Source organism: Macroventuria anomochaeta (genome assembly GCF_010093625.1).
Source record: "Macroventuria anomochaeta strain CBS 525.71 unplaced genomic scaffold BU25scaffold_31, whole genome shotgun sequence".
Lineage (NCBI taxonomy): Eukaryota > Fungi > Ascomycota > Dothideomycetes > Pleosporales > Didymellaceae > Macroventuria > Macroventuria anomochaeta.
The window spans coordinates 32,978-60,766 of NW_022985392.1; the positions used below are offsets into that span (position 1 = coordinate 32,978).

At 51.2% G+C, this 27,789-nt stretch overlaps 11 protein-coding genes across 11 annotated transcripts; 5 read left to right on the forward strand and 6 right to left on the reverse strand.

The window, feature by feature from the left end:
- Positions 1–1,986: 1,986 nt before the first annotated feature.
- BU25DRAFT_413547 (uncharacterized protein) lies at positions 1,987–2,918 on the forward strand. Its single transcript, XM_033707057.1, has 2 exons — positions 1,987–2,151; positions 2,207–2,918. Exons 1-2 carry the CDS (start codon positions 2,081–2,083, stop codon positions 2,520–2,522), a joined length of 387 nt encoding a protein of 128 aa, XP_033558477.1. The 5' UTR covers positions 1,987–2,080; the 3' UTR covers positions 2,523–2,918.
- A 1,169-nt stretch (positions 2,919–4,087) lies between these two features.
- Positions 4,088–4,606, reverse strand: BU25DRAFT_301023 (uncharacterized protein; the record flags this gene model as incomplete). Its single annotated transcript, XM_033701989.1, has 1 exon — positions 4,088–4,606. A coding segment is annotated over one exon (519 nt), but the record flags the coding sequence as incomplete, so codon positions are not given.
- A 1,020-nt stretch (positions 4,607–5,626) lies between these two features.
- Positions 5,627–6,929, forward strand: BU25DRAFT_374092 (uncharacterized protein). Its single transcript, XM_033704056.1, has 3 exons — positions 5,627–5,679; positions 5,873–6,430; positions 6,478–6,929. Exons 2-3 carry the CDS (start codon positions 5,920–5,922, stop codon positions 6,864–6,866), a joined length of 900 nt encoding a protein of 299 aa, XP_033558479.1. The 5' UTR covers positions 5,627–5,679; positions 5,873–5,919; the 3' UTR covers positions 6,867–6,929.
- An 831-nt stretch (positions 6,930–7,760) lies between these two features.
- On the forward strand, positions 7,761–8,889 carry BU25DRAFT_493606 (uncharacterized protein; the record flags this gene model as incomplete). Its single annotated transcript, XM_033711728.1, has 3 exons — positions 7,761–7,775; positions 7,831–8,079; positions 8,140–8,889. 3 exons carry the CDS (start codon positions 7,761–7,763, stop codon positions 8,812–8,814), a joined length of 939 nt encoding a protein of 312 aa, XP_033558480.1. The 3' UTR covers positions 8,815–8,889.
- Positions 8,890–9,121: 232 nt separating this feature from the next.
- BU25DRAFT_413549 (uncharacterized protein) lies at positions 9,122–10,529 on the reverse strand. The gene has a single exon (XM_033707058.1). The coding sequence runs from the start codon at positions 10,350–10,352 to the stop codon at positions 9,219–9,221; it is 1,134 nt and encodes a 377-aa protein (XP_033558481.1). The 5' UTR covers positions 10,353–10,529; the 3' UTR covers positions 9,122–9,218.
- BU25DRAFT_413551 (uncharacterized protein) lies at positions 10,515–11,545 on the reverse strand. Its single transcript, XM_033707059.1, has one exon. It carries the CDS (start codon positions 11,205–11,207, stop codon positions 10,545–10,547), a length of 663 nt encoding a protein of 220 aa, XP_033558482.1. The 5' UTR covers positions 11,208–11,545; the 3' UTR covers positions 10,515–10,544.
- Positions 11,546–15,208: 3,663 nt separating this feature from the next.
- On the forward strand, positions 15,209–16,057 carry BU25DRAFT_157338 (uncharacterized protein). Its single transcript, XM_033700687.1, has one exon. The coding sequence runs from the start codon at positions 15,302–15,304 to the stop codon at positions 15,902–15,904; it is 603 nt and encodes a 200-aa protein (XP_033558483.1). The 5' UTR covers positions 15,209–15,301; the 3' UTR covers positions 15,905–16,057.
- A 153-nt stretch (positions 16,058–16,210) lies between these two features.
- Positions 16,211–17,785, reverse strand: BU25DRAFT_461161 (CaaX prenyl protease-like protein; the record flags this gene model as incomplete). The annotated part of the gene is made up of 3 exons (XM_033710419.1): positions 16,211–16,446; positions 16,501–17,446; positions 17,582–17,785. The coding sequence occupies 3 exons, from the start codon at positions 17,783–17,785 to the stop codon at positions 16,211–16,213; spliced, it is 1,386 nt and encodes a 461-aa protein (XP_033558484.1).
- A 1,447-nt stretch (positions 17,786–19,232) lies between these two features.
- Positions 19,233–20,340, reverse strand: BU25DRAFT_450691 (siderophore esteras-like protein IroE-like protein; the record flags this gene model as incomplete). Its single annotated transcript, XM_033709711.1, has 2 exons — positions 20,087–20,340; positions 19,233–19,992 (listed from the first exon to the last, which is right to left on the reverse strand). The coding sequence occupies exons 1-2, from the start codon at positions 20,260–20,262 to the stop codon at positions 19,233–19,235; spliced, it is 936 nt and encodes a 311-aa protein (XP_033558485.1). The 5' UTR covers positions 20,263–20,340.
- Positions 20,341–21,777: 1,437 nt separating this feature from the next.
- Positions 21,778–22,043, reverse strand: BU25DRAFT_461163 (uncharacterized protein; the record flags this gene model as incomplete). Its single annotated transcript, XM_033710420.1, has 3 exons — positions 21,778–21,865; positions 21,913–21,983; positions 22,035–22,043. 3 exons carry the CDS (start codon positions 22,041–22,043, stop codon positions 21,778–21,780), a joined length of 168 nt encoding a protein of 55 aa, XP_033558486.1.
- Positions 22,044–25,387: 3,344 nt separating this feature from the next.
- BU25DRAFT_413554 (uncharacterized protein) lies at positions 25,388–27,520 on the forward strand. Its single transcript, XM_033707060.1, has one exon. It carries the CDS (start codon positions 25,590–25,592, stop codon positions 27,201–27,203), a length of 1,614 nt encoding a protein of 537 aa, XP_033558487.1. The 5' UTR covers positions 25,388–25,589; the 3' UTR covers positions 27,204–27,520.
- Positions 27,521–27,789: the final 269 nt, after the last annotated feature.

A 27,789-nucleotide genomic window follows, 5' to 3' on the forward strand; every position in this document is an offset into this window, starting at 1 on the left:
GGGTTGACAGATAGGGGTAATAGGGGTTGACAGATAGGGGTAATAGGGGTTGACAGATGTATAAGGACTGGTTGGCTGCAAGCCGTGTCAGTATGACAAATATGCTCACTCTCATTACAGTATATAGCACATAGACACGCTGCCCTTATGGCATCGTGTTCAACCTCATCAATCAAGTTTGTTATTGGAATCTCAACCGCTCTCGAGCCAGACAGTATACTCTGTACTACTCATTGCACCCAAGTCGTTGTTAGGTGTTTCACCCAGGCGCCTTACCCTTACTGTCCCAGAACCAGAGCTCATCCTCGAGAACCAATCAAATAGTGCTTACAAGCTTTGCTTAAAGTACAACTTCAACACATACCTATTTGCATGCCTCTTCACTCATTTGATGTGGGTTGTTTTGCACCTTTGAAGCAGGCATATGGGTGCCAAGCCAAAAACCTCATGCGCAACTGGATCATGCACATAACAAAGACTGAGTTCCTACTATGCTTTATAGCAGCCTTTACGGCTTCATTTACTCCTAGCAATATCCAAGGAGGGTGCCAAGGCACTGGATTGGCTCCATTTGACCCAGAACAGGTCATAATGGCCCTTGATGTGAAGCTGTGCACTCCATCACCCCAATTTCCTACCAATAACAAGCCCTAGCAGTTACAAACCCCAAGTAACACCCTTGAACTTGGGTCGCAATCAACGCTTGTGAAGACAAGGATCCAGAGACATACTAACAGCTCACCAACTTCTATGGTGAAAGTGTTTGAAAAGGTCTCAAAGGGGGCAGCAATAATTGCACACAAGCTGGTGTTGGCGCAACAGGAGATTGCTGAGCTTCAAGCTGCCAATGAGGCTGCCATGCAATGTAAATCACACAAAAGAAAGTGAGTTAAGGCAGAAAGGACCCTAATAGCTGAAGATGGCTTGCGACTGGCCACTCTAAAGGAGTTTGGGGTGCGCAGTGATGGAAAGAAGGCAAAGAAGCAAGTGCAAGCTGATAAGGGTGAACCAAGTCAACAACGCTGTGGACGGTGCAGCAAGATAGGGCACAACACGCAAATGTGCAAGAATGATGTAGAAGAGGTCTCTAAGTAGTATTACAGATTGTTTTGCCTTGTACAGTGCCAATGTAGGCTACTTTGGGCCATAATGGGGTGAGGTTTGGTGGGGTCTTGGCAAAAGTGGCCGACTCACCTGTGTGGCCAACTCACCCGTGAGGTACGTTAGCTTTAATTGCAGCCTTGATTGCGCTCATACTGATGAAGTTATGTGGTGTTGAAGTTTGGTGTAGTTGGTGTTCGGTGTGCATCACGCGCTTGCGTGCATCACGCGCACAGACACGGTAACATGTTGTGGACTCATCGTTCCTTCCGTGAGGCCAAGACTCGCATGAGGCTTGCGCAAGAAGAGAGAGAGGCACAGGAGAAGGAGAAGGCCAGCATGAAAGAGTTAGCAGCTGCTAACAAGCTATACAAGGAGAAGATTACAAAAGAGAGCCGTCAGAAACGTGCAAAGGAGAAGGAAGAGCGTGGCAAGAAGAGGGCAGATGAACGAGCAGCTATTGATGCGCGCAAAGCTGAACAGCAACGCAAAAGGGAGGAGTAAGACCGCAAAAAAGCTATTCTATTGCCCCAGAGTAGTAAGCGTAAAGCTGCAAAACCTCTGGAAAGGCCTAAGAAGAAGCAGCGTGGTGGTGCGGCTGCCCGTAGTGGTGCTTGTCCTGCTGAGCTGCCCCAAGCAGCTCCTACTAAAACTACATGCCGTGGCCGCACCTCCACACTTCCAAAAAGATATGTGTAGTCAAAGTTAATTGTGTAGGTCTATAGAACACTCCACCAAGAAATCTCGTGATAACTACTTTTGCATGTGGCTCTACAGCCTCACTTCTGTGTGAGCGCGTTGAGGCGATTCGACGCGCGCACGGACCGCTGACACACGGTAGCGCGGGTTTTCTATCGGCGAGCGAGCGGAGGTCTCTGGCGTCGCGTCGTCAACCCCAGTCCTTCGTCCCAAACGCTATTTCCTTCCTAGACAACCGTTGGTTGCAGTGGCCACTTACCCACGAGGCAACTGAGGCACAATGAACGCCTTCCGCTGCCTCCGCGCCGTCGCGCGCCCAACAACCCTCCTCAAGCCCTCCATGGCGCAACAGTACGACCAGCTCCGCACCTTCCACCCACACCTCTCTCTCTACTGACAATCCCAGGGCCCGTAATATGTCCCTCCTTCAGGCCCGCCGCCCGATGCTCTCCCTCTCCTCTATGCCCGCCACCCTCGCTGCCCCCGGCGCACCTTCCACCGCCGTCGCCTCATCCTTGGAGACCCTCGATCTCGTCGGCAAGATCTCTGCGTCTCCCGCCTTCGCTGGCGTACAGATCAGGTGCGGCCCAAGAGACACGTATAACCCAAGCCATATTGTGAGGAAGAGGAGACATGGGTTCTTGTGCAGGCTGAGGACGAAGAAGGGGAGGAAGCTGCTGATGAGGAGGTTGACCAGGGGACGGTGGAATTTGAGCCATTAGAAACTGTCTGATTGAGAGACAGGATGGCTGTGGAAGGAGCAGGCAATGGGGCAGGATGTCGATCTGTGGCGCCAACGGACGACATCAGATGGTGGGAGATGAAACGCCCTCCATGGACGACGAAGCTTGCCTCAGTCCTGTTCGACAGACTGCCAGACTGGTCATTGCACCGACAAAGGCCGTGGAAACATGACACAGCCAACGCTAAGAAGCCCAAGACATAACACGCCAGGGTGTAAGAAGAGACGCTGTTTGTATATCTACTGTACATTGCACGCATAGCTGGCGCCTCATAGATTATGTACAACAATCCTCGAAGCAATTTCGAGCACAACAGCATGTAGTTCCGTTCGAGAAAGCGCAATGCTGTTCGAGCAGCCTTGTACATGTTTCGTGACATTGTGCTCTAGCACGCATTTGCTGGGCCGCATCTCGACACAACACACCTTGGACCTTCGAGCAGTCCATGCTGCAAGAGATGGGCAAGGGCTGAACTGACGGTTAATGGCTTGAAAACAGCCTCTCTTTTCTCCACACAAGGAGTATCTCCTGCGTTCGTCTTTGCGTATGTACATCTAATGGCATTCAAACCTTGGTCCACGCCGTGCGGGGAAGTGCGCTCGAGTATGGTTCAGCTCCAAACCTCACACTGAAATTTACGCGTCAAGCTTCGATAGGTACAAAAGGACAGACACCAGCTTCCTTCTCCTACATCTATTTCTCCAATCCCAAGGATAAAATCCAACAATCGGAACGCTCCACCGCCATCATAAACATGCAAATGCCCACACCCCCCGGCGCCCTAACTCGGCTCCCCCAAATCCGCACCCCAAACCTTGACCTCCTCTCCATCCCAGAATCCCACTAAGCCTTCATAGCACAATGGCTTGCAATCAATCTTTCTACCCCCCGGACTTAATTTCAGCTACCCTTTAACCTTCAGTTTGCCTGAGTCGCTGGTTTGCTTCCCTAAGCTTTTGGTTTGCTTCTTCCAATGACTTGATCACCTGCTTTTTCCTGCTTTCAAACCCTTGTATTTTATCAACTCTCGCCAAGACTCTTTCACCTCTGGATCATCTGATGCGGTTGACTGAAGTTCCTCTCTCACCAGCTCCTCCAAAATGTCCAGATTGCTGAAATGTTCATCGGTCCAATCTTTGGACACATCTATGGGGTTCTTTGAACCTTCGGGCTCTTCCTTTCTCAACCCGTCCGACTCTTGCTTATCTAGACCTTCTTCCGTTGCAAGGTTTTCGCTATTGCCCGCTTCTTTGCCTTGAGTGCCTGTCGGCGCCCCTCGGGCGTCAGATCCGCAATCACTTCCTTGAGGTCTTCCATTCTCAAGTCCTCAAGATTATAGACTGATTGTTGCAGGTTTCATCCGAGATACTCGCATTCTCCGCAGTGACGGACACATTGTCATCCTGTTCACCCACCCTCAACTCTTCCTTTACATCATCAGCATTGTCCGCCACGTCTTCTTTCTTTGTCGTTGCAACTTCGGTCAACTCACCAGAATGAGCCTCTTTTGGCGGATCCATCTCTTTCAACTCATCGAGCGCATCATCGTCCAACCCCTCCAATAACTCCAAATCCTCATCCACCTTATCCATCTGCTTCAAAATCGCCGCAATCGTCGCATCCCTCGCCTTATCCAGCCTCTTCAACACGTCCAACCCCATCGTCCCATACTCCACCTCCTTCTGCGGCGTAGGCGGTGCAGCTTTTTCCCCACTTAACTTCGCCTTCTTCTCCGCCAACAGCTTCCTTAACGCAAAAACACTGTGATCCCTCTGCGTCAACTCCTCTACTAACTCCTTCTTCCTCGCCTCATCATCAACCCTCTGCTTCTTACTCGTCTCCTCTTTCTCCGCCTCGCTCGTTGCAACCTTCCATTTCCAAATTGCCTCCTTCGCACAATTCTCAATATGCGCGAACCGCACCGGTCCAATGTTCTGGCCCCCATACCATCTCGCAACAACCACTGTACCCGACACTTGCGTGTCGTTCAGAACACGTGCCAGGCGTCCGCCGGCCCATGACTCGCCGTCATCGTCGTGACCTGTGTCGAAGAGCGGTTTTGATGGGGTTAGAGATTGTTGGCGCGAGGGCTTGCGCCAGGCTGCTATTCTGTGCGTTGCGGTGCGGAATTCTGGGAGCCGTTGGAGTGCGGGGGCGCTAAGGCTGGGGGAGAAGGCGCCGATGAAAGAGCTGGTTTGTTCGTCGATTTTGGCGGAGCGGAAAACTTCTGGGATTGTTGGGGTGGGTTCGGGATGTGAGCGCTTTTGGGCCATTGTTGTGTTTATGAGCTGTTAAGGTGGTGGTGATGGTGTTAGTTAGGTACTGGTGGGTTTGAAGAGGAAGGTATGTATGGATGGGAAGGGCAGGTTTTCGCGAAAATCTAGGGATCTTTTGCCGAGAATGAGCTTCGCTCCAGACCTCAACACTTCTTGATCGATGCTTCCCTCTCATGTTCATCCCATCAACTCCTTTCCGCATCAAAGAACAATCTATTTTCGATGGAACTTGAAATTCCCAGAACTTTCCTGCTACCTTGTATCATTATGAATGCGTAGCTAGGCGTCCTGCGCAAGCAGCATGCCAGTGGTATTTGCCATGCTAAGTGCATCTCGTGTCTCTTGTCGACCGTCCTGGAGTTTAGACATGTTGCGATGCTTTGTCACATGCGACTACTTTCGATGTGCGAGCGAAGGTAAAGGTGGGTGTTACTGGTCTTGCTTCAATGTGTTCTTTCCAACACTACATCTGAAGCCATAGCTGTATGCAGATCATTCCCTTCGACTTCTAGCAAGATGTTAAGATACTATCTTGGTGTTTCAAGAATCATTTCACTGGTATCAATAATTCCTTCACACTCGTCAAGAGTTGCTTGCAAACGTTTCGCTGAATCTTTTACCGAAAAGCAGTTTGCGTTGGACGCGTAGCGCTAGCCGTCAACACCTTCACTTGCTCCGGAATGCACGCCCCACCAGCCGTCAGTTGCACTCACTGACAAGCCGGCAATTTCACGCTAAGCACGTGCAGGGCACATATATATCGCAAGACTCCTGAAGCTCTCTTCCTCTCCCTGCCACTTCCGACCTCAACCTCAGATCTGCACAAGGCAACACCAGGGTTCGTGATCTGTTTGCCAACGGTAAGCGCAACTCTCTTTTTCTAACGCTACTCCTTCCTTCGATGTTTAAGCAGGAGCGATCGCATATGTTTCCAAGGAAGCGCAGCCCCTTCCCTTTTGCTTCAAGTAGTAGAAGCTTTGATCCAAGCATATCTTCTCATCTCTCTCCCACTTCAAGCAGATTCATCTTGCAACGTGCTTATACAAAGACAAGATTACCGTCAACCACCACCTCTACAGCACTTTTACCAATCCGCCACCATGGGACGCTTCTCGACTTTGAACGCGGACACCCAGGATCTGGTCAACTGCCTCCTTCCTGCACTCGCCACCGACTTCCACGTCAAGGCCGCTCTCGAAATCATCCCAGAAGATATCCGCATGCGTGCATGGGACTGCGAGCGACGCGACCACATTAAGGATCAGACCGAGAATGATCCGCGCAACTGGGGCGTTCAGTTTCTCAAAGATCTCAAGTCCATTGCACGCCTCAACGGCGGCAATCTTGAGGAGTTCCAAGCACGCCTTAGGGCCAAGGTCGACGAACATGAGACCAAGCATCCATGGTGCCGCTTGAGTGATATCAAGGAGCTGAAGGACGAGTACGAACACCCTGATCGCCCAGCGCCACAGTCTGAGTCCGAGTCCTCTGTTTCATCGATCGACTCGTATCTGGAAGAGCTGCATGAGCCAGAACTGCCAAAGGGCACCAAGCGCGGCCGCAAGCGCAATCACGAGATTTATGAGACTCGCCTGCAGCTTCCTCGAAAGCGTAAGTTGTTCGAACAGATGCACGTGACTCAATTTAACATCGCGCAGAGGGTCGTCTCCGCCGTGCCGAGGATGGAACCGTCTATCGCAAGGAGAAGCACACAGACAAGCGTCGTGAAGTCCACGATTCCACCGAACGCAGCATTCCTGGGCGTCGTATCAGTAGGACCATTCCCTCCGACGAAGACGAGATCGATGACGCTCGCGTCGGTGCCGTACGTGCTCGCCCTCGTTCTACATTCTCCGGCACACCGGGTGCATTGGCTCGCTCGGACATCACAGATGCCGTGAACACTTCCAATGAGCCACTAGAGGTCCAGAAGCTGCAGGCAGAGCTTGAAGTTGCGGAAGCGGAGCTCAAGGCAGCTCGACTAAAGTACCAGTATATTCAGGCGAGAGAAGCTGCTGAGAGGAACCGAGCGCACAAGGTGGACTAGAAGTCCCACCGGCCGTGCGCTGTTGGCAGGGCTTGCTGACCGATACAACGCGCTCGAACACTGGAAATGAGAAGGAGAGGGACAAGCATTTGACCGCTTTTGGTTATGTGGCCTTAAAGGATCCTGGATGAGACAACGTTTATAATGACTTCACAAGTTGCCAACCCCCCTCTGTCTGGAAACCATGATGTCATCTACCCCTGAAGTTGTTCTTCGGGCCAAAGAGCTATATCTCATCATGGTTCCAACTATCAAGAGGGGCCAGCAACTTGTGAAAGTCACTGATATTGCGCTATGGGAGCCAAACGCGCACTGAGAGTACGGTGAATTCTCAATCATCTCTTCCAGTTCCTACTTCACGTTTTCGTTTTACTCAATTGTGTTCGTCAGACCGATTGCATTCGAGGTAGTTGCATATTGCAGATCTCCCCCTGGCTTTACGTCTACCATTTCACTTATTCTGTCTTATCAATCTTGTTTCTTTGAGTAAATACACTTCATACTTAAGTTTCGAACTAGACGTTCTCCGCGGAGTGACGAGCTGCGTTTGTCCCATCTCTCCTTCCGGCTGTTCTGGAACGTTCGCCATGGGCTTGCGAACGTGCTTGCCCCACAATGGGCCTTGTAAATTGCCCTCCAGCGCCGACGAGAGTACTGAGCTGTCCTGTTGTGTGGTTCAACGGCTATCGTGAGATGTTTTGGTCGACTCGTTTGGCTTGGCGTCACCTCGCGCGACTTCCTCCAAACAAAACCACCACAGCTTCCTTACTCGCCTTACTCACCCCACCACTTCACCATTGTCGTCGTTTTCCAGTGAGCCACATCGCGCTTCTCATTGTTGCTTCACCATTATAGCCATACACGCTGTTACATCACATTGAGAGGCAATAGACCATGTCGGACAATCAGGTAGGTTTCACCAGCAGGTGTGTTTGTGCTGATTCTTGACACATGTGCGCTGCAGTACTCGCTCAGCTACGCAGGTCCCACTCGCAATTCGACCGCAATGCAGTTCCAGACCGTCAATCCCTATGTGGCACTGGTAGCAACAGCGGGCCCTGAACATGACGGAAGGAGCTCCTCGTCAGGCTCACCACCTTCATCTGGCAGCTCTGCCTCCCTCTTTGCATACAACGAGGGGGCGGCGCTGCCAGCAACTCCGTCCAGGTCGCAGGTTCAGACTTATAGCGGCTCAAGAATGCCACAGCAGCATGTGAGCCTTGAATTACTTTGCACATCTCCCTTAATAATGGCATAGCTGACCTGACGATAGATGTCGTACGGCTCACCAGAGCAGGCTCGCTTCACCGGTTTCAGCGTCAACAACACCCCCACTCGCACCAATTATGCCGCTCGCGCTGCCGATCACGGCGCCCGCCGCACTGCTGCTCGCACTTCTATCAGCTCGGCTTCTCACGTATCCACCATGGCTTACAACTACCAAAGATCTCAGGCCTCCTCTCTGGCTGGCGTTCCCGAGTCTGTCGCCGTTCAAGAGATGGCCTTCCGCCAAGGCCAGCATGACAGCAACAGCTCTTTCGACGTTCCTGCTAATCCCTTCGTAAAACAGTTCGACCAACTCTGGGCCGCTTTCTACAAGCTGGGCAAAGAGTGTGATGGACAGCGTGCACCTACTCCCGTCAACCCGTCTCGCGAGAACTTCGCCTGGCCTGTCCTCATCAACCCCTACACACAGTCTCTCAAGCACCCTAATGGCTCTCTGGACCCCATCTGGACACGAAAGATGATTCAGGTCGCCTTGAACTGTATGCAAGAGCTCATTCGCATAACCTGCCGCCGAAACACCGGTTGGGACAAGACGGTGGCCGACATTCCTCTGCCCGCCCAGGAGGCCTTGGTGGCTTTCCCTGACCTCGCTCAGCAGTATGATGCCCTGAAGCGTGACGCTAAAGAGGCTCGAGCTGGAGGTCGCCCCTACGGCTACTGAGTCGTGACTCTGTCTCTTGGTGCACCCTGGAGGTCCTCGATGCTTCGTGTAACCGCAATACAACATGAAGATACCATTGAGGATCTCCAGCCTGTGCCAGAACAGTCAGCTCCCTATGGGCTCCATAATGATTGATAAATACAAGGCGTTTTCTTTTTGGTGGTCTTCTCGGATTCTGACATTGTCAGCGGCAAGCGTGGGTGTTCCGGCGAAGGGAGGCGTTCATGATGGGCCTGCCATTAGTGGCAACGTTATGATGATGTTCTACAATCGTGTGGAGGAAAAGTCTGTCTGGGACTATGTGCCAGCGAAGATATATGAGAATGAAATGGGAGATACGATGCCTACATCAACAGTGTTTTCTCTCGCATGTTGCCCTTCTCTTCAAGACCCGGTATCGTGCCCTACACAAGAACAAAATCCCGCAACGCGAACTTCCCCTCTCGCAAGCCTTCCATTGCCTCTCCATCGCTCATACCATGCATGTATGCTGCTCCGACGATGGTGAAGAGGTCACCTTTGGGCCTCAGCACTACAGGCAAGCTACAGCCCATGAGGATGCAGACAATATCTCTTCGGCGTGTGCTGAGAGGTGCAAGACCCCAATTTCCTGTTGAAATTTCCACCAGGCGTCTGTTCCATGTGCAAGTTCGCAATCCCTCCAAGAAAGGCAGAAGATTCTCCGTCTGTGGGAAGGAAGCAAGAAAAGCTTTGGACAGTCTAGATTCGTCATGAGCTGACCCATTAATCGCATCAATCAGTTCAGTCAGATGGACTGGAATATCATGCGTTCCTTGCTTCCAGTAATGTTTGCCCTCGGCGAAGACTGTCTCACAAATGGCGCGCCATGTTTCTGGAGGCGGGAGACCTTCTAATGTCTTGCCACCAATGAGGAAGGACCATAACTTTTCTCTATATGCCAGCGCTCCCCAACTAATCGGAACGTCGCCGTGAACTGCATCGCCCCGGGTTTGTCGCACAGACGTAATGATGAAGCCTTTCGTCTCCAGCGCGTATGACGAGGCGTGACGATAGATCCTACAGGAAGGGCTCGACCGCCCACTTGCGGCGTAGAGAGGGTTTGAATGGATCTCGTGATTGTGTATACCATTAAGCGTTTTGTCCTGGAACATGAGCCTCGACTGGTCTGATGCGCCTGTGCGTAGGATCCATGAAGGCACGCTCACGGTTCGCGGGGCCCAAGGGCGTAGGATGATGTCCATGGACTGGCTTGAGGATATCACATACCAAACAAAGTCTACAAAGACTTCGCAAGAGGTCTTAGTGTAGTTCGGAACTAGACTGTTGGAAGCGGAGCCGTCGTGCGAAAGTGAGATCAGAGCGAATACCGTATCGCGGGGCTCAGAGGTTTCTAGGTCACACAAACGTGTAACGAGCGTATCAATCTTGATCAGACGTTGGAAAATGCCTCCTTTGGTGTGTTTGCGAAGGAGGTGATTCGTGATGAATAAGAACCGTGAGGCTGCCTGGACTCGTATATCGGGGGCCTTGTGGCGCTCACTAGTCCAGTCGAACATATCTCCATGAATATGGAATGTGCGAAGGACGTATATGAGCTCTCGGTTATGGTTGTGTAAGAACTTGACGGTATGAGCAAAGTCTGGCCAAGGGACTGTGCATCTTGTTCGCTAGCGGTCCGTTGCAGTGTTTGCCAACGGCCCGCTGCACTGATAGTCCAGCTCATTCGGTTAGTTCGGTTTGCTTCACTGCTATCCACTCCCATTATATAGTCCCGATCGATCCTCGCCATAGCAATACACACCAATCAATACTCTCAACCCTTCCACACATCTGCCACACTGAACGACGATGGCCTTGGCGAAGGCGACTTCTTGAACCACCCAGCGACGGTAAAACCAGTCTCGATTCACTAGGTAGCTGAGTGCTTCGAGCTGATTGACCGTGGTCATCGTGAAGTAACCATATGGCGCATGCCTGTCCATGAAGGCAATCCACTCTTGATGAAGATTATCCTGCGAAGGCTCTAGGTCAGCCGTTAGTTGCGGCAGAGTCTCGATGAACCTGAAAGCGTCGTCGCTGTTATCGCAAGCTCCTCCAAGCCATATTTGGACGGAAGCTGCTGACTCGAAAATCTGTCCCATTTCAGAGACTTGCTTCGCTCGTTCCAGATCGTCTTTTTGATTGATGCAAAGCGCGTCGATCCATAGGAGTCGGCTTCGGTCAGCATAACGAAGGTGTCTGAGGGCTTCCTCGAGGTTTGGCTGGAGTACCAGTATAGTACTTCCAACGAAGATAAAATACCGGTCTGTCCGAGCATTGCTGTACACCGGAAGTCTTAAGTCATCGCTAAGCCTGTCGAGTGACTGTAGTGACCCCACGCTAGCAGAGGCATCTCGGAGCGCGGTGTCCATGTCAGTCTACTGCGATCCTCCGATACACGCCTCAAGGCCCACGTCTTCATGTCTCTTATAAATGGCCGGTCCCCAGGTGTATGATAGCGCTTCGTATTGAGGCGGTGTCTCTAAGTAGTGTATCTGAAACTCGCATCGAAGAGGTGCGTCGAGTTCGCCCGGCAGCAGTTGGATCAGTCGAATCTGATCATCCGTAAGAGTTTCGTACAAATAGTCTTCCATTTGGCCTCAACTAGGCTTGATGGTCTTCCAGCACGTTGGACTTTGAGTTGTTCTCGGCCTTGTGCAATGCTGGTCGTGTGAGCTGGGAACTTACGGTGACATCTTTTACACCTGGTCAGTACGGCTTACCTGATAAGTTACCACATACAGGCATGTACATATGACCTGCCGCATCAATCGAGAAGTTTGGCATGAGTTATCCGAGTTTTGATCGTTATTATATAGCCCACCGCTTCGAATAGGATGAGGCGCTCTCCTGGGGCTGTGCAGCTTACCCCGCCCTTCGCAGTGCACACCGTTATCCAATCCAGCGTCGCAAGTTCCAGGAGAAGGCATTATGCTACGTAGAAGCAATAACGAGACTCGACAGCATCAACTGTGAGGTGGAATTGCTCACATCATCGACCCTACTGTGTTTCTGCAGTCCGTGCACGCCATCACTCAATGCGCCGAACGCGTCTCACGCACTATTTTATCAACCCCAACAGCTCCACAACATGACAGGATTAGAGGAAGCCCTTGCAGAGTGTACTACCTTTGGATGCAAAGAAGATATTCCCTGGACACAAGTTGCAAAAAAAACATGGTGTTGTGCGCTCAACTTTAACACATAAATAGCGTGGCAAGACAAACTCATGCAAAGAAGCAGCTTTGGCACGTTGCAAACTTCAACCACAGGAGGAGAATGAGCTTGTACAGTACATCAAAAAGCTCACAGAAGCACACCTTCCACCTACAAGGGAAATGGTTCAGAATTTCGCTATTGATATTGCTGGAGAACAGGTCTCCATGAGTTGGGTTGACTAGATGGTTCAGCGTCATGAAGATGAGCTCACACCTCAATGGAGTACATCTATGGACTAACAACATCACAATGCCAATTCTGGTGAGAAGTATCAGCAATAATTCACACACTTAACTGAAAAAATTGAGTTCTACAATGTTCAGCCAGAGCACACATACAATATGGATGAGAAAAGCTTCATAGTAGGAGCCATAGGCTGACAGAAGCGCTTCTTCAGTCAAAAGCTTTTTAAGAAGAAGCAATTCCAGCAGCAACTCTAGGATGGCAATTGCAAGTGGGTGAGCTTGTTGGCATGCGTTTGTGCCAATGGTACAGTTCTTCTCCCAGGCCTTATATATATGGCAGAATCAAAGAACATTCAAGACACTTGGGTAGAGGATGTGATAGTAGGCACACACATGGCTTTCTTTGGTGTATCCTAGAGCAGCTGGACAAATGATGGCCTTGGACTTGCTTGGCTCCAGCAAGTTTTCCAGCGCTTCAGGGCAGCCAAAGCAAGGAGAAAGTACCACCTGTTGCTTGTGAATGGCCATGGGAGGTACTTGACTGAAGAATTCCTAGAATACTGTCACTGGCACAAGATAATACTGGCTGTGTACCTGTAACAATGCAGAGCCCCATTTGTGAGAGGGGGCCAGGTGGGGATACCAACTGCTCTCTGAGATGGAAGGATTGGTGGAAGGATGGTTCAGGCTTGTTGGAGATAAGGGTGTAGAGGAGACCAAGTGTGGGGATACCACAAGTGGTAAAAAGGATAAGTGATAAAGAAGGGATCAAGTGTGGGAATACCACAAAGGATCAGTGAGGAGTGAGTTGAGGAAGGAGTTACTGAGGTGAATTGAAGGAGTGGATTGAGTTTTTGAATTGCAAGCATGAGTTATCTGAGCAGGAGGGCAGGCTGCCTTTATAGACAGACTGCTGGCTCCTGGAATGTTCTAGATACATTGGCATTTGTAATCATTTGTAATCATTTGTCAGCAACCAGAAGATTCTGTGTTGTTCCATGGGATTCCATGATGTTCCATGGGATTCCATGAGGTTCCATGAGGTTCCATGAGGTTCCATGAGGTTCCATGGGATTCCATGAGGTTCCATGAGGTGTGACTGGGTGGATTATTATTGGCTGCAAGCCATGTCAGGATGACACATGAGGTTCCATGAGGTGTGACTGGGTGGATTGTTATTGGCTGCAAGCCATGTCAGGATGACACCATTGTGCCAAATGGCCAAAAAGTACATCTGTAACACCTACAACCGTATCCGCCCCAATACCAATGTGGTTCCTGCAGGTCTCAGCACACCGTTCCTTGTCTGTCACAAACTACCTCCTTGTCACCTGGACAAGGGTACTTCTGATTCCCCTCCAAATGGGATACTTAATGACTCCAATACTGTAGTTTAGATAGAGTAGTTTTTCTGTATCCTTTCGTACAAGACCTATAGGTGTAGGGAATTCAATCCTAGTGTTCTCAACGTCCCAGCACTCCCATATGCCTTGTAGTGGACTCACACTTACTTCGGACATCTTCCCTACTGGCCTGCGTTGTTACAACATCAATATCAGCACAACTGCTGATATTGGGCTCTGTATCTAATATATAGGCATAGTGCAAGGCACCTCCTTACAGTACCTGCCTCACAGTACCCATACACTGCAGCCACTTGATGTGGTGATGTTTAAGCCTCTGTTACAATTTGTGCCTTAAGCAAAGCTTGTAGACACTAGTCAATTGGTTCTTGGGGATGAGCAGAGGTACAGAAAGCCGTAGGGGTTGACAGTCACCTAAGCAAAGCTCAGGTGGTCAGGGGTAGACTATCCGGGCGGGTTGTAATAACCTTCATAATAGTCAGGTAGTTGTCTAGTCAATGTAACGATGCAGGCCAGTAGGGAAGATGTCCAAAGTAAGTGTGAGTCCACTACAAGGCATATGGGAGTGCTAGGACGTTGAGAACACTAGGATTGAATTCCCTACACCTATAAGTCTTGTACAAAAGGATACAGAAAAACTGCTCTATCTAACGACTGTGTCGGACTGATTAAATATACAGTTCAGAGGGGAATTGGAACTACCCATGTCTAGGTGACACAGAGGTAGTTAGCAACAGGAAGGAGAGCGGTGTGCTGAGTCCCGCAGGGACCACACATTATCGGAGCGCTTTTGGTCGAAGGCGTTACACAATGGCTCTGTCACGGTATCCTCTCCAGATCCCCTGACAATATCTGGATCCGCTCCGTACTGTCCCTGACCGTACGCACCAAATCCCCAGCGTCCTTACACGCCTCCAAAGCGGACGTACAACCTCCGTTCACCTCCGGAGCGGACCTGCAACCTCTGAAGCGGGAGTATTAGAATTCTGCAAGCCCCGCTCTGGGACTTGCAACCCCGATACCTATCCAACTCAGTTCCGATTATTAACCGGTAACCGAACAAACCCACGCGTAAGTATATAGACTATTGCTGGTAGAGTTCTGTTCGGTACACAACGTCTTGTACCTACTTAGATACCGTATGTAGTAATTGATTTAGACTCCTAGCGAGTCCTAAAGGGCCTACTCGTAGCATCTTCGTGACACTGGCAATAGTTTGTGTTATCTCTCTTGTAGGTGGTGAGTGAGCTTCTGTAAGTTTTATGTATGTACTTCATAAGCTCTGCTTCCTCTTGTGGCTGCAAGTTGCAGCGTGCCAAAGCTGCTTCTTTGTGGGACTGTGTCTTGCCCTTGGTATTTACATGTCAAAGTTGAGCAAACAACACCCTGCTTTTTGGCTAATTCTGTCCAAGGGATTTCTTTTTTCATAAGGATAAGTATCGCACTCTGCAAGTGCTTCTTTGATGCCTGTCATTGTTGTTGTGTTGTGGTGTTGAGAAATATTGCTGTATAACACGCTTCGGGCGCATTCAGTGACGACGCGCACGGACTGCTCACAACACGGTAGTCCGTGCATAGCCGCGCAAAAAAGTCCCGCTTCAATTCGCAGCACCCAACACCGGAAAGCACACAATACACAGTCTCTACAGCCGCCCTTTCTCAAGTTTCCAAAGCCTTCGCGAACACCACACCGCCACAATGGTTCCCGACGCGCCCCCACCGCACCGCCTGATCTCCAGCAAACCCATCAGCATCTCCGCCGCCTCCACAATCCTGCAAACCTACATCACCAACTCCGAGTCGCACCCACACCTGCACCCCGATGCACTCATCACCCCGACCGGCGTAACGTTTTCCTCGCACGGCGGTCCGACAGGCGGCGTCGTACTGCACAACCTGCGTCGCGTCGCAGCTGGGCTGCGCGGCGAGTACCTCGAGCCCGAGCTCACACCGGAGCCGGAAGAAGAGGGTCTTGAAGGAGACAACGGGAAGGAGTGGAAAGGTAAGAAGGGTCGCGGCAGGAAAACGACGTTCACGGATGCGGAGGCGGGGACTGTGGAGGTCGAGTGGCAGGACAAAGAAGCGTATGAGCGGGAGCAGGGCGAGATGGAGGTGGGCGAAGTGGGTGAGCGGACAAATGTTGTTGGGGAAGGGGGCGAGGAGCCCGAGGTTGAGATTACGGGGGAGAAGCGCAAGGGTGGTGATGCCAAGTTGGACAAGGAGGCTAGGAAGAAGGCGAAGAAGGAGAGGGATGCGCTGAGGAAGAAGGAGAATGAGAAGAAGAGGGCGGAGAAGGCGTGAGCTTGAAAGAGAGAGATGATACCACTAGCGCGGCGTTTGGGATTGCACATTTTCTATGGAGTGGTGATGGGTATGGAGAAGGCTGAAGGCAGTCAGTACTGCCCACGGCGAGCAGCGGCTTCTAGCGTTCGAGGGCACACTCCGAGATTCGCAGGTGCGACCACTCAAGACACCAGCTATTAGAGACCACTCTGGAGGTCTTCAGCACATGCCCCCAGCGACTTGCGCGCTCTTGTCCAGTATTTTCAATCGCGCAGGATAGCGCCGGTTCCTCGCTCGACGCTTGTCCAATCCAACGATGAAGCCTTACAGCTCTCGATCGGAGGCTTTCACGGCCTTGTCCTCGTCCTTTGCCTTCTCCTGGACAAGCTTCTCGTTGCTGGACCAGTTCATAGCCCGGAGGCGTTCAGTGAGGATTGGGTGCGAGTGGTGGAAGGAGGAGTAGAACCAATCAGCGTCCATGCTCGATAGGTTCTGGATCTGCAGCTTGAGCAGCGAAGCACCGAGCTCCTTGCGGTAGCCGAGGTCAACAGCGAACGAGTCTGTGCCCGATACGTTAGCCCGGAGGTAGTCAAGACATTTGGAGGTATACATACCAGCCTCGTACTCCATCTTGCGAGTCCAGAAGTTCATGCCCAGCTTGAAAAGCGCATCTGTAGGCGACAGGATCTCGTTGAACAGTATGAACCCAATAATGTTGGGCTGCTCCCTGTGAAAACCAAAATCTGCAAAGAGCGAGCGGTTGTTGATGAAGACGGAGAACAGCGCGAAGGTATAGAACAGATGCGCCTGAGCAATGAACAAGATCCGCGATGTGTGGTTCATCTTCCAGTGACCGAGCTCGTGCCCAAGAACAGCCTCGACCTCCTTGTCAGAGCTCTTCTCGAGCAGCGTGTCGAAGATGACAATCTTCTTCTTGCCGATCCACGGCAGGCCGGTGAAGTAAGCGTTGCTGTGTGCGCTGCGCTTGCTGCCGTCGATGACCTGCAGTTCGGAGAGGGGAAATTCGAGCTTCGAGGCGAGCGCTTCGACCGAGTCCTTGAGCTTGCCTGGCTTGAGAGGCTCGAGCTTGTTGAACAACGGGACGATGAGGATCGGGTAGATGGTCATGCCGAGAATCTGTACAGCCAGCATGAAGACCCACAGGTAGTAGAAGAAGTTCTGGCCGGTCTTCCTGATGATGGCGAGGAAAGCGCTACCGATCGGGATACCGAAGGCAAGGCCGAGAGCCTGGCCCTTGATCATGTCCGTGACCCAAGTGTTGATAGTCATCTTGTTGAAGCCGTACTTCTCCTCGAGGACGAAATGGTGGTAATACGAGAAGGGCAGACCGATGATGGTCTCGGCCCAGGTCATGAGGTATATGAAGAGTAGCGACCGAGGGATCTCGCCGGAAAGGCTGGCGGGAGCATAGCGGACGATGAGCGAGCCGGCGACGCTCCAGAGGATCGGGTAGATGTTGAAATAGAGGGTAGCGAGGTGCTTGCCCTGGTTGAAGAGAGCGGAGACGAAGCTGAACTTGGCCTTTGCGCGGCCGTATGCCTGTACTATGTCAGCCCTTGAACGTGAGACAGAGCGCTTCTGCGATCCCGAGTGCGCTGGCTATGTTGAATGCCTCCAGGGTGCGGTTTGGAGTTGAAAATCCTGAAATGCCAAAAGAACCCGCTGTTTGCTTACCTGGGATTTGATGAACGTTTCCTGATCAATCTCCTTGTCAAGAGCCTTGGGAACAGTAGTGCGCTGCAAGACGCGGTATTGGCGGAAGAGCAGCCAGTTTTCGAGTGCAAACTCAGCGAGCGAGAAGCCGACGACCAGCTTCCTCCACGGGAAGAGCGGCCGGTCCAGCCAGCGGGCCAGGCGCTGTAAGAATGCCTGGATCATAGTGGAATGTGACGATGTTCGGTAGTAGAGGCAGCAACACGCGAGTTGAGGACAGTTTCCGGGTCGTAGGGCTGAGCTCGTGTGGAGACATGCTAGCCAATGGCGTCACCGCGAACGCGTCTGCGCTTCAACACCAACGCCCTCGATGGCACTCTTGATCATGGTGCCTGGAGTAAGTCCAGTACTTTGGACGCATGTCACTCTTCTTTTGCTAGTTGAACGCATTCGGGGAGCGCTCATTTCGCCAAACTCGATTCGCTCGAGAGCACGATCGAACAGCTGGAGGCCTTAATGGCTTGGTACGTAGGATTAAGCTGATTTTAACAGTGGGATGCTTCTCGTCGCAAGAGAAAAACTTGATTTCTTTCGTCTACAAACATACTAGGTCCTTTTCAAGTACGCTCTTTCTGAATCCACATCATGTCTATTCCATCTGCCAATACTATGGCACAATCAACACCCTCAGCTAACGCAGTCGACCATGCAATAGATGCACCGCATGATGCTCGACATCTTCGCCGGTGTCCGACCTCGCTCACAGACCTGCCGCGCGAGCTGCGAGATACAATCTACCAGAACTGTGGCAACAAACACGTCGCCTTCACATCCCAAGGAAGTACGAGCGCTACCATGATAAATTCGAAGTGCAATACACCACAACGCCTATCAACCATCCACTCACGTACGGTTTACCTCAGTGGGTGCTTACCAACAAAACTTTGCTCGCAGAGGGTTTATCACAATTGTGTTCCAAAGCCGAATGGGAAGTTTCTTGGGGCACCTGGACCAAGATTGTCGATGAAAGCGAATGTTCTCAGCTTATCGCCCTGAAGAAACCTGCGAATCTGACGCTCCTAGCCGACTTAGGGGCCGATAGAGTATATCTAAGGGAATCAGACCCTTTATACCGCAGCTACAACCACCACTGGTCGTTAGACATCAGACGCCCCATCACCCAGATTACACCTCATCTAGGCTCGACCCTTCAGAGTCTGATCGTTACCAAATCGTTCTATATCGAGGATTTTTGGAACACTGCAAAAGGCACGAATTGGGCGTTCCAGATACAAGGCTTGGACAGTTGCAGCTTGCAACTTCGGCCTTTCGGCTTACATGTTAAGGGGTCTGGCGACTACAAAGCCGAGGCGGAGTATTTTGCGCCGGAACTCGAGGCTGTCTGCAAAGCTGAGACGATGCGCATTGGTGGGCTACTTATTGGCAAGGGCGGCCCTTATGAGTCAGCGAATTTTGTCACCGAGTCGTCATGGGTGCTGAGAGAGGACTCGGGCTGCAGTGTCCATCTAAAGTGTCGATACTACAGGAAGACGGATTAGTCGCTCAACAGGAGGATGTTTAGAGCAGGAAATTGCAATTGTCAACAACCGACAAGTAGTGCTAAACAAAGTAGAACCCACTTCGCTATCCACCGCCTCAAACGACCTCCCATCTACCAATCCAAAAAATAATCAATCCCATCTGCGAATGCCGCACCTCCAACAGTCGCATGATAACTATTCGGAAACACATTAATCCCCACGTCCCTCAGCGCTGGGGACCCCACCAACTCCTCATACAACCTATTACTCAAATCCGTCATCCTCTGCGGCACCAGGATACTCTTCCTGAACTCGAACTCCTCATCGGTTTCCTTCCTCCTCTGCTTCGGGAACTGCTCGAGGCCGCCGTAGCTGATCTGGAATGCCGGTTTGGTACTGTTGCTGATGTGAGGGGAGGTGGAGGTATCGTTGGCTTTAAGAGGCGCAAGGAAGTCGGTGTGGTTGAACACGTAGTCGTCATTCCAGTATAGGGCGGGTGAGGCGGAGAGAAACGTGTCGAACAGATCTGGCCGCGTGGTGAGAGCGTAGAGAACGAACAGGCCTGCGAATGAATGGCCATAAAGCGCATCTCGATCAAACGTCGCCGCTTTGAAAACCTCCTTCTGCACCCAAGGCCGGAGAGCGGTGTCGATGAAAGAAATCAGACCGTCGGCGTTGGATGGTACGCCGGGTATCGCGGGTGCTGTGCAGTTCACGCATACCGGCGGTTGCATATCGCTGTAGCGGGATGTGCTGTAGGGCGAGTCTTCGATGGTGTCCGGGTAGCCGATGGACACGATGATGGTGTCAGGTTGGTTGAATTCGACGGGGCGCCGACGGCGGATGGCTTCGGTTGCTGAGAGGCCTTGGGCGTTCCCGTCGAGGACGTACCTTTGGTGCATTAGTCCTTGGCTGTTCTTGATGGTGATGATTCATTGCATTGAGGACATATTGAGGTTGAGGAATGTGGCGTGTCTTTTCTTACATCGTCTCTACCGTAGAGTTTTCAAGCGGAGTGGTCCAGTTCAGTGGCCATGCGAGCTGGATTTGGTACTCCCAGGTGCCATTGCTGACGTTCCAGAATCCAATGTTGGGTAGAACATTTGCGGGAAATTCTGTGACTAGAGGACTGAACCGCCATGCACCAACTGAGGTACTCATGTTGACCAGCAGTTCTTCAGTTCTCTCTCTTGACCTCCAGCTCTTGCACTTCTAACTGTAGGTCAAACGACGGGCCAATTACAAGTTATATCTACGTAAAGGTGGGAGATTTGGAAACGGAGGTTGAAGTGGGGGCCTGCTTTAGCCCCCGAGGCACGTGTCAATAAGTGGGTTCAATACCTTTCTCCAGGGATACTGATCCTTGGCTTATGTGACTCGTTAGTGAGTATGTGGCAGGCCCAATGCAGTACTGAACTCCCGGCAATTAACTAAAATCTTATAGATTGCCGGCCAATCAGGCGAATCCTAGAGCGAATATCACCACGAATCATTGAAGGGCCATCATCTCGAGTCAGTTCACGGATAAGTGATCTGGCGTAACATCCAGAACGTTGACCACGGCCCTCATACTGGCAAAGCGTACCGGCTACTGCCAAGGCAGAGCACGAATTCCGACTTCAATTACCGAATGACACGATGGAACAGGCTTGCCGGGGCGAGTAATGCAGACCGCGGCAACACAGCTGAGAGTCCTTTGACAGTCGCTTTCGCAGAGGGGAGAAGTGACCGCACATTGCACAAGGCAAATGGGATGCTTATTAGCGATTATTGATGGAATGCTGTACATGTTATGTCGTTCATCTGTTGTTGCCCTAGAGTGCTCCACGTCCGGGAAGCGGGTCGTTCTTTGCAGGGCAGGCCTTGTCGTACGTTGTTGCCTCGAAGAACGTCGACTATGGGCTGTTGTTGTATGCGAGGCCAACGAGACTTACCTACTCAATTTCTTAGCATTATCGTCTCGAGATCGTGAATGAAATTTACCGGTCTCCTTGCCAGCAGGCCAGCCGTACTGTGTCAAGCCCTTCTTCGAACCCCGAGGGAATGCAGCACTGCAACTCTGCAGTCGAGTTGTACAGTAGCGCTAGATGGCAACGCCGTGTTGGACTCTGTACTTTGTCGACAAAGCTACCGGGCATGTAAAGCCGCGCTCAGTGAAGAGGTCCCATTGAGCATTGGTGAAGTTCAGCTTGGCGGCCCGTTCTGGGATTCGGTGCCATCCGTCTTCCTGATCAGCGTTACCTGTCAAAAGAGGGGTTTTAGTAAAGTTACCAGAGGCGGCCAATTGCTGGTAGTTAGCGAAGACCGTGACGTTGTCTACAGTAAGATGGAAAGCTGCCTGAGCAAGTGCCTGTGTAGGCTTGTGTAGGAACCTTCGCAGCAGCAGCGAGGAGGGCCGAGGTATCCTTACATCGTACGCAGGAAAGAACCGTGGCGGCATCGTAACTAGGCCCACCATAACCGACCGTCTGCGAGACGTTGTACCACAGAGTCTGGGCATAGTCCGGTGTGTTGAGCAAAAAGCCCAGTGATGTTCCAGACAGGAATGAGACCGGCAACGATGGGGTCCTTCTTCCAAGCGAACGACCAGTAATCGTCGCTTGCTCCTCCAGCATTCTAACCAGAGATGAAGATACGCTCCGGTTCGCCACCGAGTGCTGCGATGTTATTCTGTGCCTATTCAACAGCAGCGAAGTGATCCTTAGGCACAGCATTTGCTTCAACACCAGGAGCACCTGAGAAGCCAAGCACACCGAGACGGTAGCTGTTCTTGTCAGTAAAGAACTACATAGACATATCTAGAAAACTCACTTCGGCGTGACTACGACTACGTCTTGGCTGTCAGTTGTACAGTGGACTGTGTGGGCCAGGGATTTGGAAACCTATACAGAGGTTAACAGTAGATACTTGTTATACTGAAAACAAATACTTACGCCCTCCATGCAGGAATACCAGTTCCGGCGTTCTTCGCCCAGACATTGAGCTTCAGACAGTCTTCGGACGCAGGGTTGCTGTTTTGAGCGGCGAAGTCCTTCCACACACGCAACTCAGAAGGTTGAGTGAAGTTTGGGAATACGCTCACTGGTGGCTTGTTTGAAGGGCAATCGATATCTAGAGATCAATATTAGATAATTAGGAGTTATTCAGGTGTACATACGCTGACTAGTATCATTAGCACAAGCCACAGCAGTGTCGAACCGGAAAGAAGTAAACATATCCACTCAGAAGCCTCAGTGACAGTGCCTTGAGGCGCCATGTATTTCTTCGGGGCCGCAAACCCCAGCTCGCCAACTGATGCTTCAGCGTATCTAATACCCAAGAACTCGGTGACGCTCGTCCTGTCCGATGCTCCATGACCAATGGTGGTTCCACAATGCTCGTCTGCACTTGACCCGACTGCAGTGAACTTGAAGTGACCGAGCCGAACAGCGTAGCTACAGCTGCTGCCGTCAAAATAAGAGGCTGCATCATTTCAAGTTCAAAAGGCAGTGCTGAGCTCAAACTCGTGGAAGTGCGAGGGCTGCACTCTTGAAGGAAAGGCCCTCGGCCGTTTTAGCGTCGACCAATACATTTTCTAGAAACCTACGAGTGGGATTGACTTATCCAGGTTACTCATCACTTAGCGACACCTGCTTCGCGGTATCCATCTTGGAATGCTGTACACGCTAGCGGACTGTGGTGTCTCTGTTGAGTTATGCGCGCTGCTGTGTACTGTGTTTGCCAGCCCTGCCGTAAGATGATGTGATTGCTGACATGTTAGAATTGTTGTAAGCCCAGCATCGTAAAGGAGCATTCAAGCATCGGAAATAATGACGGTGGTGTTTCAATGCAACGCTGATTCAAAATACACGTTGCCAGCCTTGGCCTGAATGCTTTGGCCTGCGAACACGCGTGTTCATGAGTTGAGAGGCAGAGTTTTCAGTCGCCCAAATTCACGCTCATGCTAATCGTCAGGTCTAATGATATCATGCAGCCATTTCATTCGGTGATTGTGCCGCTGTACGCCATGTTAACTTGGACTGTAAAGCGGCACTGCCGTCCTGCCGCCTCACAGCCACCTTCCGAGAACAATATCGATTTAACCAATGGCACGTGGTGGAGTAATACAGGTACATTTGCTTATTCGCTGCGTAGCTATCTTGGACCGAGGAACCGTAATGCAGTTCCTTCGCTTCGACTCCTATCAGCAATCGATCTGCTCTAAACCCTGCGCGTGCAAGGCATTGGAAAAGGGTCTTTCGATCTTGTGTGTAGCCTTACGCCCATTATGCTTGAAGGATCTTCTCATGTCGCTCATGTCTCTTTTGGACGAAACGTCTACCATACTCCCCGTACCTCTCAACCTCAATTTTGACGTTCGACTGGCCCTCATTGATGGGGCCCAACATAGGCCTTGGTACTGAAGGGCCTGTACAGTGAGGATGAGGTTTGTGGCTCACTTCGGTGCTTGCGGTTGTAATCGCAGCACTCTTGATGGGCGCATGACTGATATAAAGATTAACCAAAAGAAGTGGCCTGGGGATGGATAACTACATGATCATTGAAGCTTTGATCTCCTGAGGCCTGCTGTATTTAACAGAATGTCAAGGTACGCTTCGTCCAGGTATTGGAAATTTAACACGAAGCTGACACTATCCTCAGCCTTTGTGTACGGTTACGGTCGACACTGGAAGACACTTGATCCCAATACACACATGACCGCACGCAAGTGGTTCTATGGTGCGAACATTTTGTACAAGGTCATCCTCATGTTCAACAAGATATCAATCGCATGTCCGCACTACCGGATCTTCGCCATTCCTATGAATGATGTTCTGCCTGTTTATATATAGGCATGACAAAGAGATCCCCCTACCTGGGGATGAATATATATAGAGCGAGGTGGCTGAGGCTGTGCTTCAAGAGCGAACCTCGATGGATATCATACGCAACCACACAGATCTCGACAGACTTTGCGTTACTTCTGATGCCCATACCCTAGATTATGAAAATTTCTATGGATCGTACCGAAAAGCTTATTATCTGTCTGGTCTTCGGCACTGGTGCTTGATCTCAGGGCGAATAAGTAATGAACTTAGCGTCACTTTCGCATCCATCGCGCAATTACAGTTGCAGCATCCGCAAGCGACCCCGATCCCGCCTGGGGCCCGATCCCGGCTACTATTTGGTCTGTCATTGAAGCCAATGTCGGCTTCGTCTGTGCTTGTCTGCCTATGCTTTGTAATCTTTTCGTGCGGCTGTTTGGACCTATTTTTAATCGTTCACGAAAAGAAACAACAAGACCAGATGGGTCTTACCATCTCACTTGGCGAAGTGACAGACTACATGCATCAGCTGCCGTTTTCAGTCGTGGGTGAGGCGCTGACGAGACCATCATCGACCCAGAGCGCGACAGCGAAGATGGCATCATTACCGACGAAGCTGGCGCTACCATCCAGGGGAAAGGGAACAGGATCATGGTCCGTGGTCGTAGTCCGAGCGGCATCTTCGTTAGAAAAGAGTTCAGTGTAGACGACAATCTTTCGAAAACGAAGAGCGACGGGGACAGGAGCACCGTTGGGAGCGTCAGCGAAGACAAATCACATAGGAAAGCGCCGTATTCTAACATTTGAGCCTTCGTGTGTCCGACGACACTGCAATGACACCAAGATGATGGTATTGAACGCAGACGAGACAACATTACGGTTTTGACGACAGCGATTACTTGCATCGACATCTCCCCACCGATGGCGGTCAGTGACCGATTTCCCGATAATTACGAGATACCCCTTCTTTTTAACCGATACTTTTCACACTTACGCATTCCAATTACCCAGTGCCAACCGTTCCACGTTCAACAAAACGTCTGGACACACTGGATATCGAATTGTAATTGCTTGCAATGTTCCCTCATACGGAGATGATGTTCACCGGTCCGACTCCTCGCGAATGCCAGCTCAACGCCATTGTCCTTTGCATTTTCTTGATAACCTTTGGCAAGCTGGGAGCAATGTGGTCACAAAAGATCTTTGGTACGAGGTTGTGAATCCTTTGCCAACCTTCTTTGCATCCTGCCGACAGCCGCTAGAGGAGCCTGCGTGACCAACCTCAATTATACGTGTCGCGCCACAGCATATGGCGGTGACGAGTGACTCTGCAGGAGCAATTAGGGTATTGAAGCTTGTTTGGTGCTGTAGCACCAAGCTCACGAATTGCAGCGCTTCGAAAAGCCTTCAAGTGTTGATCAGCTCAGACCCCGCACCTTCGCTTCTTGGGTGCAGTCTCTGCGCCACACTTGGACGCCACCATTGATCAGGCTTGGAACAGCTCCTCAGACGTCATGCGCACAAACTCAACATTTACTGCTTTAGCTTCATGAAGGGCTATTTCCCCTGTCTTTCAAGTCAATTCCTTCGGACCTTAACTCTTTTACCCCAGTTGTGTTCGAAGTTCTCCCTCCACCCAACAAGGCCTGCTTAGCTGCAAAGCTCTAGCTACCCCGCCCCGCAATGAGCTCCAAAGCAACCACTGAAAGGATCGAGGGTGATACATCTGGGCCGACCAAAGCACAGATCTTGGACAAAGTCTTCTCGCTTGCAACACAATTCAGCACTTGTGTCGAAGCCTTCAACCTCATCCATCCGTCCAAGGACAACGACCATGCGCAGAAAGTCGCGCTAGCAAAATTGGGTGTGCAGCAGGGCAGACTGCTCATCTTTGGCGATGCAGTTGGTATCTCTGCCCCACCTGCGACTATCGCCAGGCACATGATCCCAAGCCACCCTGGAATCACAAACCCCGATCCGCATCTTCCAGTCAACTTCGGTGTAAGAGATGCCCGTCTGGAAGACGGTGCGATTCATGAGAAGGTTAGGAAAGCGCTGAACGAGATCGCCGGTCGACCGGGCCATCTTTCAAGAGATGAATTGATGGAAAAGTATGGCTTGAAGAGTCCAAAACGTTTCAACATGCTCGAGCACCCAGCATTGGACACAAACCGAATGGAGGCCTTCCGTGAGAAGTATGGCTTGCTTCAAGATCTTGTCCGACAGAGTGGCGCCCGGGCCAACATCAAACGAGCCATGAGCATGACTACAAATCACTGGACTGTCAAAGACACCACGAAATTCGACGAGTTTGTCAGAGCCGTCCGTATCGAAGTCGACGGTCTGATAAACCTCCTCGGTGTGAATGAGCAGGTTGATCGAGGAATGAAAAGCGATATCCGCTCTATGGCATGGCATCCGGAGCTCTCAGGGCCCGTCGTGCAACAAGATTGGGAGAAGCTGCGTCTCATCCGCGAGGCATGCGAGATCGACTATCCGCAGTACATCGAGGTTGCTGATACAGCACTTCAATACATCAACGATGAGCTAAGGGAGACGTCCCTTGCTAACCACCGAGCTTCTCTTGGCGTGCCAGTAGGCGGTGCAGCTGGTGCGCGGCGGAAGTCAGACTACGAATTACGAGCTCATCCCGAGGTGGCTCAGAAGAGGGGTTCAAGTGGTCCGGAAGAGAAGACGGCCATCCAGCTCGCTGCCGAGAACGTCTTGAACCCACCAAAGCCAGTAAGGCGGCCCAGCAACAACAAGAACAGCTACAACAGTCAGAAAGAGAAGCGACCTGGTTGGCTTAATGCTTTCAAATTCAAGTCCTGGTCCAAGAGCCATAAGCACGAGAAGGGACAATCGAACAGTCTCCCAGGATCTGAAGACCCCGTGCGCTCACTCTCAGTCCCACAGAACGAGGTCTTGCCATCGACTACCACAGGTGAAGAGTTCCATGGCCTCGAACCCGTTCGCTCCAAGAGCGTGGGTGAAATTCCAAGTGGACCGGCACTAGATCTTGATTTGAGGATGCAGGATCTAGCTGTTGATTACAGGAAGAGCGGGGAGCAACAGGCTCCAACGATAGCAGTGGACAGCCCAAACAGAGCGACGTTCGACAAAAACGAGCTTGAACAGATCAAGACTGTCAGCAGTGATGGTGACCAGTACAACATTGTGCCTGCCACCACAGTGAACAGTCTGATCGATCGCCACGACATGTACAAGGGAATGGGTCGCATTGAGACCAAAGACATTAGGAACGTGGCACACGAGCCGAGAGGCGGCTTCGAGTGATGAGCGTTGGTTTGTTGGGAATTTTCTGAGGTTTTGCGTCGATACCAAATCATTTCGTTCGTTATTTCTGTCACCCATAGTATGTGAAAGCTTATCCTAGTACAAATGTACTACATCGACACCTTCCTATCTTTTCTCGCGCCTCTACTTGGAATCTTGCGTTGATGTTCGACCTCAGCACGCATCCCAATGTATATACCATGCGGATATGCACTCATTGCCTTGCAGAAACGAGGGTTCTATGGCGTGGGGGGTTGTGCATGTACGTCTTCGTATCGTAGCGGGACCGCCCATTAGCACATAAGATCTTGCAAAGTGAGCGAGAGCCTCCGCGGACTTTCAGAGAGCAACCATGCTGGGATACAAGCCCCATTATTCATTCCCATTCTTGAGATGTAATCAAACATGATCTGCAGACTGTGTACGGACTAAAGAAATGTCCAGGACCGCAGCAAGACCTGCAGATGCTGTGGACGGGGTTCGCGTGATGTGGGCGGTCGGCTGATACGCAGCTTGCAATATGCAACACTCTAAATGTCTACTTGCGGAGAGCGTATTCTCGGTTTCACAGACAGCGTGGCAGGTG